The sequence below is a fragment of the Rhinoderma darwinii genome, chromosome 12 (genome assembly GCF_050947455.1).
Source record: "Rhinoderma darwinii isolate aRhiDar2 chromosome 12, aRhiDar2.hap1, whole genome shotgun sequence".
In the NCBI taxonomy this organism is placed as follows: domain Eukaryota; kingdom Metazoa; phylum Chordata; class Amphibia; order Anura; family Rhinodermatidae; genus Rhinoderma; species Rhinoderma darwinii.
In genome coordinates this window covers 7,432,791-7,450,274 of record NC_134698.1, presented here as the reverse complement: position 1 = coordinate 7,450,274, position 17,484 = coordinate 7,432,791, and the positions used below count along the sequence as shown (strand labels likewise).

The 17,484-nt window shown below is 38.3% G+C and overlaps 1 protein-coding gene across 1 annotated transcript in view; it reads right to left on the bottom strand.

Annotated features, from left to right (window-relative positions):
- Nucleotides 1-16,242: 16,242 nt before the first annotated feature.
- LOC142665242 (uncharacterized) overlaps nucleotides 16,243-17,484 on the bottom strand; it is a 36,418-nt gene continuing 35,176 nt past the window's right edge. Inside the window, exon 21 of the mRNA XM_075844873.1 lies at nucleotides 16,243-16,917. Within this exon, the coding sequence (XP_075700988.1) occupies nucleotides 16,904-16,917 (14 nt within the window). The 3' untranslated portion in view covers nucleotides 16,243-16,903. The remainder of the gene's footprint in view (nucleotides 16,918-17,484) is intronic.

The window sequence follows — 17,484 nt, the reverse complement described above, 5'->3', positions numbered from 1 at the left end:
TTGTTGCCCTTCATGGTTCCCTCACTGAATAGACCTGTCTGTGTGTTAATGAAATTCTGATACACTGCCTGATCACATATAATGCCATAAATCATCACGATCGTAACAACTCAAACAATAAAGTTAACACATTAATTAAACCGCTGGGTGAATGGCGTAAAAGAAAAAAACGCAAAAACCAACGGCAAAATTCCTTTTATCCTCCCATTCCCCCCATAAATAATAAAATAAAAGTTAATCAATAAGTCCCATGTACGTCAAAATGAAAACTACACATTGTCCCACAAAAAGCAAGCCCACATATGGCTACATCGACAAAAAAATAAAAAAAGGTACGGCTCTAGCGGTGATGCAAAAACAAAATTTTTTATTTAAAAGGGTTTCTATTTTGCAAACGTAGGAAAACCTTTACATATTTGGTATCCCCATAATCGTGCCGACCCATAGACTAAAGATAACATGTTATTGATGCCGCATAGTGAACGGCGTAAATTTATAACGTGAAAATCAATGCCGGAATAGCCGTTTATTTTAAATTCTTTCCTAAAATAAAGTTAATAAAAGTTAATCCATATATTATATGCACCCAAAAATGGCGCAATTAAAAAATACAACTCGTCCCGCAAAAAACATGCCCTTATATGGCTATGTCGAGGGAACAAAAAAAAAAGTTACGACTCTTAGAATGCGAAGGTGGAAAAACAAAAAATAATCTTTGGTCAGTAACGCTCAAAATGGCCTGGTCATTAAGGGGTTAATGTAGCAATTAATTTATATTATTTTTTGTGATTGGAAAACAAAAAAAATTCATTCCTCTTTTTCTTTTTTTTACGTTGTTCTGTGAACTCTATAAATTGTATGTTGACTTTATTGTATGGGTTGTAAGACTAAAGACTAAGGGGGAGACCGAATATGTGATGATTTTTATACTTTATTGGGGGGAATTTGACAACTTTTCTACACCAGACAAGTCTCAAATGGGTTAAAAGTCTAAAAAATTTAGACTTTTGGTCCAATTCTGTCGCTCTCGATTTTATCGCAAATTTATCGAAATTTATCGCATCTTTCTCCAGATTGTTCCCTTTTAAGATTGACCTATAAAAAGTCAGTTTCATTAAATCTCCCCCTATGATTACTATTTAATAAAACCATTTTTTTTCTAATATTTGCAATTATGTAATATTTTGAAACTTTTTTTACTGTTGATTTATTAAACTTTAGATTTACATTTTACTTTAACTTTTCATTTTGATTTAGATTTTTTGTATTACAATAGATGGCATACTACATGGCATTATAGTCTGTGCATGAAAAATGTGCACGCATCTGTTATGGCGTACCAATGATATGCCCTAACTGGGTTTATCTAAGGACAGCCCTGAGGGTCTTTTGGTAATCTCAGTTTTGTCTTCATGGTCACAATGGCGTAAATGTATGGCACTGTGCAGAAAGGGGTAAAGAATTTTGGCAGAAAAATAAAATTATGTTTGTCTATCTATCTATCTATCTATCTATCTCATATCTATCTATCTATCTATCTATCTATCTAATATCTATCTATCTATCTATCTATCTATCTATCTATCTATCTATCTATCTATCTATCTATCTATCTATCTATCTATCTATCTATCTTTCTATCTATCTAAAAAGAGGTTTCGTATGAAAGGGTTACTTATAAATCACAGAACATAAATTCTTGAACTTATCGTTGTATAGAAATGGATAAAAAAAAAGTTTCAAAAACGTTACAATTTCTCAAGAAAGCAAAAACTGGACATCAAATATTATCAAAAAGGAAATAGGGTGATGAAAAGATGATAAGATGACAGTAGATAGAAAAAGTGGTGTGAATTTTTGTCTCTCTATTTGAAGAACAGACCTATTGCTTTGGGTTTAGCATCTTTGAAAACGTTGCTAAATGTAAACAGGATGCCGTGTAACGTCCACTTTATGTGGTTAAACCAGAGTTTACTACGTGGAAAAAAAATCAAGAAAACGAGACGAGAACAAAAAACTAAAAAGAGAAACAAAAGTTTTGCCGGTTAATTTTAGGTTCTGCACCACAGGCACCGGATCTGTTCTATATCCTGGCCACATACCAGTGTTACCTCTCTAGATGTTTTTGCTTTATGTAACCATTACATCCTCTGTTCCTAATCATGAAAATAAGGTACGGAAGACTTGGGATATTGTTTCTTCTTGACTTCTCGGAATTAGAGCAGAAAGTGAATACCATGTACGGTTATCAAGAAAGATCTTAAATGAAGGTGTGGAGCTCCTAGACGAGACTAGTAATACTCTCCAGTACTGTCGAATAGTAAAATATAGTAACCACGACTGCATAGGTGTACAGCTCTTCTGTTGTATTATTCCACTGGTTCACAACTCCATAAGTCACCTTCTCCACAGTTTTCTCCAGCTCCGCTACTACAACACCACATCCTCTACTTTGATGGCTTCATTAATGATAAGTATGGTGTCATTGTTCTACTGGCTATCTACTATTAGGTATTAATTTTTTTCCATATGTAATGCCTTTTGTGCCTTTTGTCAAACTTCAGAGATTGTTATTTTTCTGTTTTTTTTTTTATAGTACCTTTGGAACAAGGATTCTTCAGTTGATTCTCTCAGAGAGCATCTAAGAGGACCAGCTGGAAGAGAAAACTTCAGAGGATAAATGACAAGGCCACCACTCAAGACAAGGACAGTGACAATGCCACCTCTCATCTGTCAGCTATTCTCCTATGTATTTCTCTTATGTATCGTTTTTGTGAGATATACCCTATTTTTATTAAGAATTCTGTTGTTTTTCACTTTTTTCCCACATACACACACCATGGACGTATTAATAGAGTATTTTTTTTTAATGTAGTAGGAAATCACAGTATGAGCCAGAGTGTAGAGTGCAAAGAACGCAACACAACCATGGTGATCGTACCTTTGAATAGGAAATTGAGTGGCCATGTGACATTTCTCCCAGCGATAGCATCTGATCTACTGGGAATAACAACGTTGTGGTGATCGGGGCAGCTTCATTCTAAGGACACTTTTGGACACTCTAGTTTCAGGTCCTTCTATACTGAGGTAGGTAGTGGTGTGTTGGCTTAACCATCAACAGGGGTGGGGGACATCATTAAGATTATTTCTATGCTGCCCCTTTCCCTCCATGCACCTTACTCTTATGTCTCCCAACACCGGTGAACAGAAGAAAGAGGAAAATGCTAAAGGTTTAGCCATATAGACAACGTTTAGGACCTGCTTGGTCTTTATCTGATTCACAACTCAAATTGAAGGACACCTCTTCAGTATACAATGTTTTTGGTAAAATGGATCCCAGTTGTTAGATTACAAGATCAATTGTTTATTTAAAAAAAAAAAACAAAGAACAAGATTCGCAGCCTGATATTCTATTAACGTTCATATATTACAATGTCTTTCATTCATTTTTGCAGGTTTTTTTTCCCATTGTTTGGATTTCATTTTGTAGGTTGTTTTTGAAATCTAGCAAGATGATTTATATTCAGTTCTGAATAGACAAGTTCATCCTAGAATAAAAAAGAAAAAAATATAACTATAAAAATATAAAATATATATCAACTGTTATAATTACTTTGAATACAATATAGAATATTCTTGGCTTTAGTGCACCCTACTGACTCTAGATTTATGTCAATGTTTATTATGTCCAGATAGGTTTGAAAGCATCAACTTATAAGAATAAAATTTGATAAAATCCAGAACCAAATTTGTCTATGACACCAAATTGTTTGTTGGTTATTTAAAATAGGCCAGACATATGTAGTAAGCAAAAGATCAGGGATGGTCCATTACTAAAAATGGCCTCTGTGAAGACCATAGTCTTGTGTCTGAATTTTGTTGTATTATATTAATTATATACTTACCTCAGTCACAGTATTCTTGCCCGTTGAGCCTGGAGTGTTATTATCTGAAATAGAAATTTATATATATATATATATATATATATATATATATATACATATGCATATATATATATATATATATATATATATATATATATATATATATATATAGACCGATTTGGAATAGACTATAAAAATGCATGTGAATTGTGGCCAGTTGGGTGACAGCTGTTGTATAAACCTTACTACAGTATTTTATCACCCCTGTGTGTGTTACCTGTGAGCTTGAAAGTCCTGGTGAGATGAATGGACAATATCAACAAGAGTAAAATCCCAGCAGTCGCCACCGGTATTAAAAAGCTTTGACATTTAGATGTATTATTTCCATGGAGCTCACCTGCAAAATGGTCAGACACAGGATTTTGAAGGGCAAACGTGATTTTATATACAACTTCCATGTTCAATTATTAAAGCGACCCTCCAGTCCAAATAAAAAATGTGACCATAATTGCAAATGAATAAGCAACATACCTGCTGTGTCCAGCAGCACCGACATCTTTAGCGCAAGTCCGTGGAAGGGCGGTGGAGGGGATGGTGGTGTGTCTAAGACTTTCAGAGAATGTTTTTCATAGGAAAGTCTGACACTTCTGTGGCCATTTTGGAGATCGGAAAATGAGGGACCGGAACACAGGAACAGAGGCCAGATAATTCAGGAGCAGGGCAGCGGGTATATATATCTAGCATGGGCCATGTATAGCCAAGTTTCTTATTTGGACTGGCGGGTTGCTTTAAAGGACAAAAATGGTCTTCTTTTCCCTCTCTCATGCTCTGTCTTTTTCTGTATAACCCATTCCCGACATCCTCTGTTTTTATACGGCGGAGGTCGGTTGAGGGAGTGTGGAGCGAGCTTATGTGCTGAGCCCGCTCTATTGAACAAGCGTGTCGGCTGTATGGCATCTAAAACATTAGAAACAGGGTGGCGGCCCCATCTAATGTTCCATCACCCGCACCCCGCGTCACGATCATGGGGGGCTGATGGTTGTCATGGCAGCCTGGGGGTCTGCTATAATTTTACTTCCGAAGGCAGGGCTTATTAGGAGCCTGTCAGAATTTTTATAGCCTGCAATACATAAGTATTGCAGTATATCGTGCAAGCGATCCAATGATCGCTGGTTCAAGTCCCCTAGGGGGACTAATAAAAAAAGTTAAACACAGTTAAATAAAGTTTTTTTAATATATAAAAAAATATTCAAAGTTCAAAAAAACTCATGGTCACCTCATCTCCCACAATAAATAGAATAAAAAGTTCACAAAAGTCTCATGTACCCCAAAATGGTACCAATAGAAACTATAAATCATCTTGCAAAAAACAAGCCCTCGTACGGCTATATGGACCGAATTTTTTTTTTATGGCTTTTGAAAGGTGGGAAGGGAAAAGCAAAACTTAAAATCCAAAAATGATTGTGGAGGAAAGGTGATAAAATTTCCCTCTTTAACAGTCAAGGCTAAAAACCATGGCCTATAGGATAGCAGAGAATATAAGCCAACTAATGTCCATTGTATCCTGTGCAAGCCACAGAATAGCTCCACCAATGTGTCCATGCCACCTCACTAACAAGATCCACTTCTAGGAACCATTGTTACCTTGTCCTGGTATTTCCCAGTGGACACTGGTAGGAGAGGTTTTCAACCAAACTTCACAAGTCACCTTCTCCCCGTAGTTCCAGGTGTCATTGGGAAGTGAGATGAAGTTCACCACAGTCCATGCCCCATCTGATTGTTCTTTAGAGATTATCTGGCCCTTGTGATAGGTTCCTGAGATCTTCCAGTATAGATGGACTGTATTATGAGCCTCAAGAACTACACAAGTCAGCTGTAAAGAGCTATGAAGATGTGGAGGCTCAAAATGACTGAGAATATGAATAGAGGTTCTGGATGTGGACTTGTCTGTGAATAGAGAATGGAAATATATAACATTATTATTAGCATTATTATATTATAAAGTATATAGTATTTAGTTGATGTAGTCATACATAACAACAAGTTCTTTAACTATAGCAGTAACAAAGTAGTCAACATGTTAGCACAATGTGATCAGATGTTGTATTTTTCTTAACAGGTGGACACCTAGTATACTTTTTGTGACAGTTAATTAATATGATGAGGTAAAGAAATGAAAGGAAAGGAAGTCTGAGGAAAAGGAGGACAAAAAAAAGAGGTATAAGGAGAAAACAGAGGTAGGAAAAAAAGAAGAAGGAGGAGAAAAGAAGGTGAAGAAGAAGAAGGAGGAGTAAGAAAAGAAGAAAAATAAGAAAATGGTGAAGGATATTGAGGTTGGAAATTAAGAGGAGTAAAAGCAGAAGAAAGAAGAAAAGAAGAAGAAGAAGAAGAAGAAGAAGAAGAAGAAGAAGGAAAAGAAGAAGAAGTAGAAGAAGAAGGAGGAGGAGGAGGATTGGAAAAAAGAGGAGTAACAGCACAAGGAGGAAGAAAAGAAGAAGAATATGATGAAGAAGAAGAGAGATGGAAAGAAGAAAAAAATTAGGACGAGGAAGTAAATAAGAAGTAAGAGAAGAGGAAATAGAAAAATAAGAAGTAGAAGAAGAAGAAGAAGAAGAAGAAGAAGAAGAAGAAGAAGTAGAAGAAGAAGATCTTTTAGTGAGTAGGTCCTCATGGAAAATGGTCATACTACACACAACAGTTTACTCAACAACTCCTATTTTTTCATATATATATATATATAGGAGAAGAAGGTGGAAGATATGGAGGATGGGAATAAAGAGGAGTAACAGAACAAGGAGGAGGAAAAGAAGTAGAAGAAGGTGGAGGATATGGAGGATGGGAATAAAGAGGAGTAAAAGCATAAGGAGGAAGAGGAGCAGAAGAAGTAGCAGGAGAAACAGAAGAAGAAGGAATAAACAACAGGACGTGAAGAAACAGAAGTAGCAAAAGAAAAAGAATGAGAAAGAAGAGAAACAAAAGAGAAAAGGAGGAAGTGAAGGAAAACCTGAAGAAAAAATAGGAGAAGCAGAAGGAGGAGGAAAAGAAGATAAAAAATAAGAAGAAGAAGAACCTTAAGTAAATGGCTCACCAGGGAAGATGATCACTACGACTCAGTCTCTACAGACTAACAGTGAAAGGCAAAATTAATTGTAGAGATGTTTATCTGCACAGGCTGCAGGCAAAAAACCCAGTAAGGGTATGTTCACACGTGGAGAATACGAGACAGATTTTCCACCTGGATAAACAGGCGAAAAATCTGCAGTGTATAATAGAAATACACCTACATTGTCGGTCCCCTCATATTCAGAAATGGTCTGCCGAAACAGATGAAGGACTATGGAATATGTAAAGGTCCAACAAAAGAAGAAGACTACTTGTCCCTCAATTAAATTTGTATATGAGGAGGAGGGGGGGGGGGTCCTGTAAGTCTCTACTGACCTTAGAAGTTAGATATAGTCAAAATACTGCTAGATATCCCTGGTTCTTTACAGAAGACTCTACACAGAAGATTACAGCAAGATGAAGAGATCTCATAGTGCAGAGAGATAATATTGATGTCTCTACCGGCTGGATTCTACTTTCTCGAAGGATTGTTTTCCCTGTTCTAGACCTGCCCTCAGCCTGGTGTCACCATCTGGTGCTTCCACCCTCGTATTATAAGAAGTTAAAAAGTCAAATTGGAATTTATTAAAAAGCTCCTGGCCAAGAACCTGATACTGTGACTGTGATAAAATAAAACCTTACTCTACAGTAGACGACGTTATCTTACCTCCAACATTCAGATTTGTTCCATTGCCAAATTTCCAATAAAGAGAAGTGTATCTATACATACAGTAATAAACTCCCGAGTCAGTGAGTTGGACATTATGGATCTCCAGGCCGGCCACGTATTTCTCATCTTTACAGGTATATTTGTGTGTATCATTATCCATCAGACATGACTTCACACGGACCGGCTCTTCACTACTTCTCCATTTCCTATGATACCAGGAGAATTTAATTCCTACGAAGTTCTTACTGGACACACAAGTGATGACTACGGTGCCATTAACATCCATGGATACAATGTTCTGGGGCTGATACAAGACCATATACCCAGCGATCCCTGTAGGAGAAGACTTCATAGATTTAATAAGATGAATCATAGATACTGGGAAGTAGTACAAAGCAAAAATATAATAATAGACCCTTCTAAATAATTATATACAATCTATCTATCTATCTATCTATCTATCTATCTATCTCTCTCTCTCTATCTATCTATCTATCTATCTATCTATCTATCTATCTATCTATCTATCTATCTATCTATCTATCTATCTATCTCTCTCTCTCTCTCTCTCTCTCTCTCTCTCTCTCTCTCTCTCTATCTATCTATCTATCTATCTCATAAATATCTCTTTTTATCTTATATAATACATTTGAACTTCTTTGGCTTATCCCCTGGAAGTTGTCAGATATAACAGCTATATATAAAAAAAGCGATATAATGAGAATGTCACATTTCTTACCTTGAATAAACAGAAGTAGGAAGACAACACCCATGTCTGCTGCTCAACACAGGGGTCCGGTACATACTGGATATTACTGTACTATATATTGTGATATAGTCCCCCATATGTGACCATATATAGAAATATAAAGAGCTCCGGCTCCTCCCATCTCACCATGAAAGTCACTGCTTATCACGCACAAGAGATAGAAATCTGCACATTAGGAAATAACATATCTTGACACATAAACAAAAAATTGTTCTCTGATTTCCGGTAGAGAGAACTTTCTTTACATTGTGTCAAGAATTAAAAAGGCACCAAAACAAATATTTTCTTTCGAAAAACAAGCAAAGGTTAATTTATATTTAATTTTACAGTGAAATTCATTTAATGAGACATTTGACCCAGAAAGACGGCAGGGACTATTTCCACTCCCTCCTAGCTTTGACCACATTAATGTATTCTATCATTCCCAACAGAAGAGACATAACTCAACATGTGGATCAAGTAGGGTGGCCACAGGATTATTTACTAAACCTCGACACTCCCTAAAGACCGAACATGGGGATACCCGCATGTTTAAAAGACTTCCGGCTTGCTCAATGGTGGCCAGGTTCTTGGTCCCTTCCAAACCCTCCTTGGAACAACCTCCAACCAAACAAGCAGAGCTTAAAATTGACTTTATGAAAGATATCAACTCACACAAGTAGTAGCCACAGGCGTAAAGCACCATGACCGCTGGACCACTATCCAGTCGACAAACAGATGTCCAATAAAGCTCTTTGAATCCTCCCAATGCATGTTGACCAACAAGAGACCAAAGTGCAAATCCCACTCGTTGTGCTGCCCATTTGACAAAAGAATTGGCAAATATGGAGAGGTCTTCGTTGGCCGAGTACTTGTGGAAGCAGGACAGATGATATTTTATCTGAATCTTTCCAGGAACTTTTTTGGGAACCAAACTTAGAGGAGACGCCCTTAGGTTACGAAACGATGGTTTGGCAAAAGAGCCAACTCAACGTCTTTCTCCAAAATCTACCAGGCTATCGCAATGATATCCTTAGCACAACATACATTATCAGACCACAACAATACAATCGATGGCACATGCTATTGTGGACCTCTGCCTCATATTTCTTAAGGTTAACGGCAAGCCACTGCCACATCTCACGAATATTTACTGGAGTTCTCTTGCTGATCGACAACGACAACCTTTGCAAGCTGATTTGTCCTACAGAAACAAAACAAGGGCAAATAAGCCCCAACACAGCTTTAGCCCATGCATGAACGCCAAGTCATAAAGAAGCGACAGTGTTCCTTATTATACAGCCAACAGGCTCCTGTAGACCAATGTGCCACCATCATGGAAATTGATCCCGACGAAGTTGCAATTCTGGGAAAAGAATCTGAGGCCATTTCGGAGCCAGAATCAACTGACCAAACATCTGTCACCGTTAATCCAATGGATGGAGACAAAGTCAACTAACGCCAACATTTTTCATAATAGGCCACCAAGCCGCATCTCCAGTTATACATGGTATCTAAATACATAAACATCTCGAAAGTCTTGCTTCTACATCTTGTCTATGATCTCAGTGGCCAATGGGGCCATATCACCAAATATAAAGTCCCAAAAAGTCAAGTCCAAGATATGTTTAACCTCTTGGGACCCTTGCTGATTCGGACACCCTATATGCCAGGAACGCTCCCAACCAGGGTTCACCATGCCTCTCCTTCCAGTCCAGCACCTCCTTGAGATTCTTTATGTTTTACAGAGAAATGCACACAAAAACGGAACATAGACAAAAATGAGTTCATCTTTTTTTTCCACCACAATTTGCCTTCATGCCTGAAATATCCTTACAAAATCCTTAATATAAAAAAAAACACTAAATCATTATTACCAGTTAATCGAATTTATTACATTTTGTTCAAATTGATTATACTTTTTTTTTGTTTTAATTTTCTATACTATATAAAAAGTACACACACGCACACATATTATATATCTAGGCAAAAAAATTTCAATTTGAAAGGGTTACTCATGAATTACTAAATATACATTGTACAACTGCATGGCAATAAAAAAAATATATGAAATAATAATAATAATAAAAAGTTTTAAAAATTGTAAAACTTCCCACAAAAGCAAGAACTGCACTTCAGACATAACTACAACGTGAATGATGTGATAAAAAGAAGAACGTCAGATAAAAGGGTTGGTCTGATTGTTGCTATATATTACTCAGTATTTCTATTTTAATAACAGGCCTATTGCTTTGGTTTTAGACACTTTGCCAGCTTTGTTTCACATGTATGTACAGGATGACCGTTTCTGTGGTTAAAGCAAAGTTCACTAACCTAAAAAATGTCTATAAATGTATCTTAGATACACCTGTAAGTTATGTAGTAACTGAGTAAAAACAAAACAAAATTTTTGCCAGTTAAATGTAATTTTTACATCACAGGCACCAGTTCTGCTCTATATTTAGTTGGGTTCTATGGTGATCTAAGTATGGTTGAATAGGGTTCTATGGTTATCTATGTACGGTTGAATAGGGTTCTATGGTTATCTAAGTACGGTTGAATAGGGTACTATGGGGATTTACATTTGGTCTAGTAGGGTTCTATGGTGATCTAAGTACGGTTGAATAGGGTTCTATGGTGATCCTTGTACGGTTGAATAGGGGTCTATGGTTATCTAATTACGGTTGAATAGGGTTCCATGGGGATCTACATTTTGTCACGATCTGTGGGTATGTGGACTCACTGGGCCGTATCGCCGTAGCAGGATAGCAGCTCGCCAACAGAGTACCAAGTCAATATATAAATACTCCAAGCACAAGGGTACCTGTAGTGGTTCAGAAAGTAGCAACGGCTAGGCCCAGATTAGACCTTCACAGCAGACACCAGACGTGGTGTACCACGGTGGCACAATACGACTCCAACAGTTTTAAGGCACAGGAGCAAATAGCACAGGATACAGGATACAGGGTACAGGTAGCAGGGCACAGGAACAATGGGAACAGGAACACTAAGGGACCATTTGCAAGACTAACATAGGAAAACACAACAACGCTCAGGCAATGACCAAAGGGGCTGGGCCCTTCTTATAGTCCAGGGCGATCATGGGCTAATTTTTGATAATTCCCATGTGCACGTGCTGGCTCTTTGTGGTCGGGAAAGAGCGTGCACGTGCACCCTACGGGACGCAGCGGACCGGAGCAGAAGTGAGTGCTGGTGTCTCCTATGGAGAAGATGCGGGCCAGTGCTCACAGATCCATGGCTGCGGCCGTTGGGGGGTGAATAATCCTGATGGTCCACGGCCATAGATGCTACACATTTGGTCTAGTAGGGTTCTATGGTGATCTAAGTTAAGATCAGTAAAACCATGAGGTCTGGGCATTGCGGCCGTAATACTGAGGTTAAAATGTAGCCTCGTTACGGCCTTAGTTAGAGTCACTCCACACTGGACCAGATCAGATACGTTAGACAACTATCTTACTGAATTCTTTGGAACTCCTGCATTCCGATATTGCTGCATTTTAAGACATGGTGACTCAAAGACATAAAATATCTCTGACAACTTGTGGACTCTCAGCAACTTCTAAGACAGAAGCATATTCCAGACACTACACAATAAAATTATTATCTTTTTCTTTTGGTAGGGGCCTTTACAGCCATTTTTTTGCAAAAATGTTCAAAAATATGAGCACTGATGTAAGGATCGGGTACAGATGATTTTTGGGTATTTATCTCATTTCTCTGTACTTAGCATCATGTTTACTGTTCTGGGGTTAACACCTTTATTAGTACCTCGCATATATCTACAAACAGGATATTCTGTTATCTTATAGTGTTTCCATAGTTCTAGCCACAGTCAAGTAGATGTGAAATTTATACACAGAATCAAAAAATTGTTCGATTTTTACAATTACAAAGGGGTTGAATTTAACTTAGATAAATCTAGAAGACATCAGAGCATCAGACACGAGTTTTCAGGGCAATCAGGGCACTTTGAATAAAATCGGACGGTCAATTTAACTGAATCGAACCTACAACAAATTTTGGTAAAATTGTTCATCTAACAAGGATCTTTTAACCTGTTTCATAGGGATAGTTTTTCTGATATTTTGCTTTTCCTATGTACCCTGTGCTGGTTAAATGCCGTCAGTGGTCCTTGTCTAATTACATGTTCTGTTTTGTACCCCATAAGTACTTAGTTGTATCAATGCAACTGTATGCTGGGAAGTCAATGTTTATTATGTGTTTATAGACAATTTTTTCACCAGCCATAACATACGTGTGAACGTAAGTGCAGTTGCACACGACCGAGTGCCACTCGGGCCATTTTTCACAGCATCTGTGTGGCACCCGATAGTTTTCATGGGCTTATTCACTTTAGCGGGTGAATCGGGTCCCTAAAAACGGACCCGACTCTCCGATCCGTGGAAAGATTGGACATGTCTTATCTTTCCAGGGATCACAGACGAGACCCGTCCGGCACACAACGGTTATGTGCATTACGCATAAGAAAAAGTGTACATACAGAAAGTTGCACCAAATTTACAATGCCATGTGCTCCATTTTGATCACATTTGGCACAATTTGTTGTAACTTGCTATCCACGCTAAACACATTTTTCTTCCTTACACCCACCTCATTACTGTCATACATTTGCATCAATATTTTTCACCAAAATGTGGCATGTCTAATGAATTTGTCTAATTTCCCGACTATACTTAGCCACACCCATTTTCTAGCCAATTTTAGAAACAGTTATGAAGTGGCAATAAATTTGCCGCACAGCATATACTCCATTATTATCGCACAATTTACTACAGAATACCACACTACTATCACGACTAAGCCGGGGTGGGGTTTAAAAAGCTTGTAAGCAGAGCATCATTAGAAGAGGTGCGAATACAAACAAAGTGGCACCTACCATTTACAGATCATATTAAGAACTAATGAACGAGTATATTAGTGGATACTTGTACATTAGAAGATTATACTCATCTTGTAATATATAAAAACATTTATTGTACAATCTTTAAATAACTTCTGATACTGCTACCTACTCCTCCTTAAGAGTGCATAGTGGGCATGGTGACCCTGAAAACTTAATAGTGGCATGTTGTATAGATGTTTTTTTTTTCATGCATGACTTCATCTTGCCACAGGTTATATTCCTGGGAGAGTCCCTTATTGCAAAATGGTGAGTCTTATTGGGAGCCATCCTGCACATTTGTAATTTAACAGGAGTTTTTTTTTTCATTTGCTGTTGGACTTAGCCACACCTGAGTGTCTTCCAGCTTAAGGTGGTACCCCAAGCCGATTCTTCCTTCTTGTTGGAAGCCATTCCAAGCCAATTCTTCCTTCTTGTTGGGAGCCACTCCAAGCCATTTTTCCTTCTTGTTGGGAGCCACTCCAAGCCACTTCTTCCTTCTTGTTGGGAGCCACTCCAAGCCAATTCTTCCTTCTTGTTGGGAGCCACTCCAAGCCAATTCTTCCTTCTTGTTGGGAGCCACTTCATGCCAATTCTTCCTTCTTGTTGGGAGCCACTTCATGCCAATTCTTCCTTCTTGTTGGGAGCCACTTCATGCCAATTCTTCCTTCTTGTTGGGAGCCACTCCAAGGCAATTTTTCCTTCTTGTTGGGAGCCACTCCAAGCCATTTCTTCCTTCTTGTTGGGAGTCACTCCAAGCCAATTCTTCATTCTTGTTGGAAGCCACTCCAAGCCAATTCTTCCTTCTTCTTGGGAGTCCCTTCATGCCAATTCTTCCTTCTTGTTGGGAGCCACTCCAAGCCAATTCTTCCTTCTTGTTGGGAGCCACTGCAAGCCAATTCTTCCTTCTTGTTGGGAGCCACTCCAAGCCAGTTCGTCCTTCTCGTTGGGAGTCACTCCAAGACAATTCTTCCTTCTTGTTGGGAGCCACTCCAAGCCAATTCTTCCTTCTTGTTGGGAGTAATTATATAATGGGACATCCTCAGGGTGGAAACTTACTGAGGCTAAACAAGTATGAAATGAGTGTTGCGGTTTCATTTACACTTGGGGGCAAGTACGAAGCATCTGGTCACGGTACTACTAGAGAGAGTTCAGTATGTATAGTATTCACGATAAGGAAAAGGTGGTTTAAAACATATGTGTTGTGTATTCCAGTTTTATGTGACATAGATCAACACATATTTGGAGTGGTAGTAGCACCGTACACAGGCCACTGTCAATCAGCGCCACATGTGACCGGTCGTTGTCTGTTAGTGAAGCCCCTACTTTGAGCTCCTGTCTCTCAAAAAGGAAGGAAAATACCTGTAATGGTTGGGTGCAAAAATAGTACAGCAGCTGTTACAACTTTTTGCCTCTTGTTAATATAATTTTAAAATATTTGTTATAATATTTCATATTTTTTGGGAAAAAAAATTCTAGATTACCAGCAACACAGGTCAACACAGGACTAAACATTTTTTTAAAAAAGTCACAAAAAGCACCGTAAAGACATTTTTATAAAAATAAAATAAACTTTATTATGGTAACATCACATAACGTTAAATAACATACACACATTTAGGATCCTCGTAACCAAAATAACCCATGCAATAAAGTTAACATATTATTTATGGTGATTGCAAAATGGTATAAGAAAAACACCAAATAACAATGGCAAATTTGATCAGAATAAAAATATAAAATAAATACTAGTTTTTATAAACCTCAAAATGGTGCTTCAAAAACTACAACTCATTCTGCACAAACCAAAGCCCTATACAACTACAACTGTTACATTCCCGAATAGAGCCACCAAGGGAAAATCCCTAATTTTTAAGGTGGGACCCATACTATGACGATAATACCTTCCTTAAAGGCCAAGACTTTGCAGGTACCATAGCGGCATCGGTTTTCGACATAAGTATGTAACTAGCATTCATAGCGTGTGGTAACTATGCATCCATCTGTCTCTCGGGATCTACCACTTTTTGTACCTAATTGCCGTCCATTTTATCAAAAACATCCGCAATAGCTGTATCCAAAAAAGATTTCGGAAAAAGATCATTAATCCATCTAATTTATGTTTATATGATCTTTTTAGAACCGCATTTAAGATTAATCCAAGATATAATAACCTCTGTAAATACCAAAGTTTCCTACCACCAATCCAGGTACCATTTAGTATTTATGGGGGCACATGTTTAGCCCATAGTGGTACCTCTGAGCTGGTGGAAATAATTAGCATTGTACAGTAAGGCTACGTTCACACAGGGCGGATACGCTGTGTAACGGTACACGGCATATCCACCCTCGTCCCGGCAGGGTATTCCATCCGAAACACTGCACCAAATTGTGGTGCAGTTTTTCGGTTGGAATGTCCGCTCCGGACAACAGCACCTAAAGAAATAAAAAATCTATACTCATCCGTAGACATGACTACGCGTCCCTCTGACGTTCTGCAGCCTGGCCTCCTGGGATGACGTTTCATCCCATGTGACCGCTGCACCCTGTGATTGGCTGGATGCAGGCGGACAGATCTGGGTAAGTATCAAATTTTTTTTTTGTTGCAATTTTTGCGGCAGAATTTCAGCAACATCTGCTTTTACTGCGGGTTTTACCTCCTCATTGAATTCGTTGGGGAAAACCCGCAACAGAAAACCAGCGATGCCAATTTATGCTGCGGATTAAAAAAATGCACCGCGGATCAATCTAAATATAATAATAAGGGAGGACACTATATAATAATAATAAGGGAGGACACTGCATATAATAATAGCAGAGGGCACTATATATAATAATAAGGGAGGACACAGCATATAATAATAAGGGCGGACATTGTATATAATAATAAGGGAGGACACTACATAATAATATTATATACAGTGTCCTCCCTTATTATATACATTGCCCTCCTTATTATATACAGTGTCCTCCCTTATTATATACAGCGCCCTACTTATTATATACAGTGCCGTCCCTTATTATATACAGCACCATCCCTTATTATATATAGTGTCCTCCCTTATTATATACAGCACCCTCCCTTATTATATACAGCACCATCCCTTATTATATACAGTGCCCTCCCTTATTATATACAGTGTCCTCCCTTATTATTACTGTTTATACAGCACCGGTTCTTATTATATACAGCATCATCCCTTATTATATATAGTGCCCTCCCTTATTATATACAGTGTCCTCCCTTATTATTACTGTTTATACAGCACCGGCTCTTATTATATACAGTGCCTGAGCTGTTTTTTTCTATAGCACCATTGATTTTCAGAATTGTTGTTTTTTTACGTGTGGTATAAATGGCATTTCAACCGAATTCTGCGGGTCATTACGATTACAGTGATACCAAAGATGTATTGTTTCTTCCCTTCTACCGGTGGTTGGATGGACAGTGGTCAGCGAAATGTTACGAGAGTCCGCCATGAGGTATTTGTTGTAGGTTGACCACTTATTTGAGGCTTCCTGTGACTACTTCATTCTTCTTCAGATGTTCCTTCACCTCATCTGGTCTTTTGCAGTCCTCATTTTTGGTCATCTGTGAATAGGGTCCCCTCTTTGTTGTCCAGACATAGCTGCAGCGCTTCTCAGACTACGAGACACTCCCACTCTTCTTGGATTGGCCAGAGCTGCTCACGTGAGCAGTTCTGGCCAATCAGAGAACAAAGGGAGTGTCTTTGACTCAGTCTGTGAAGCGCCGTGGCCATTTTGGGAGAATAAACAGAAGACCCTAAATTGGCAGATCCACAGCAAAGGGGGGGGGGGTCGAGGACAGCGGGTAATATTACTCCATATACACCATCCTATTTATAATTTTGTCCTAGAACCGGAGGTCTGAAAAGGCCTTAATGACGCCATCGAAAAGGGAATTACCCGTTTATCACGGACCGCGGCGATCAAACGGTTAAACCACAGGGGCTGGAGTTTTTCCCGATCCCACAAAAATTAGAGTCTAATAAAAAGTTCAGTTTCTTTCAGTATTGGCTAAAGTTTCTCTTTACATCTAACATTATATTTCTACTTTGTTGCCCATGGACCTTCAACTCCTCCAGATATATATGTCATTTTTATAAGAATATATATTATACTATATAGTGGTTTGACT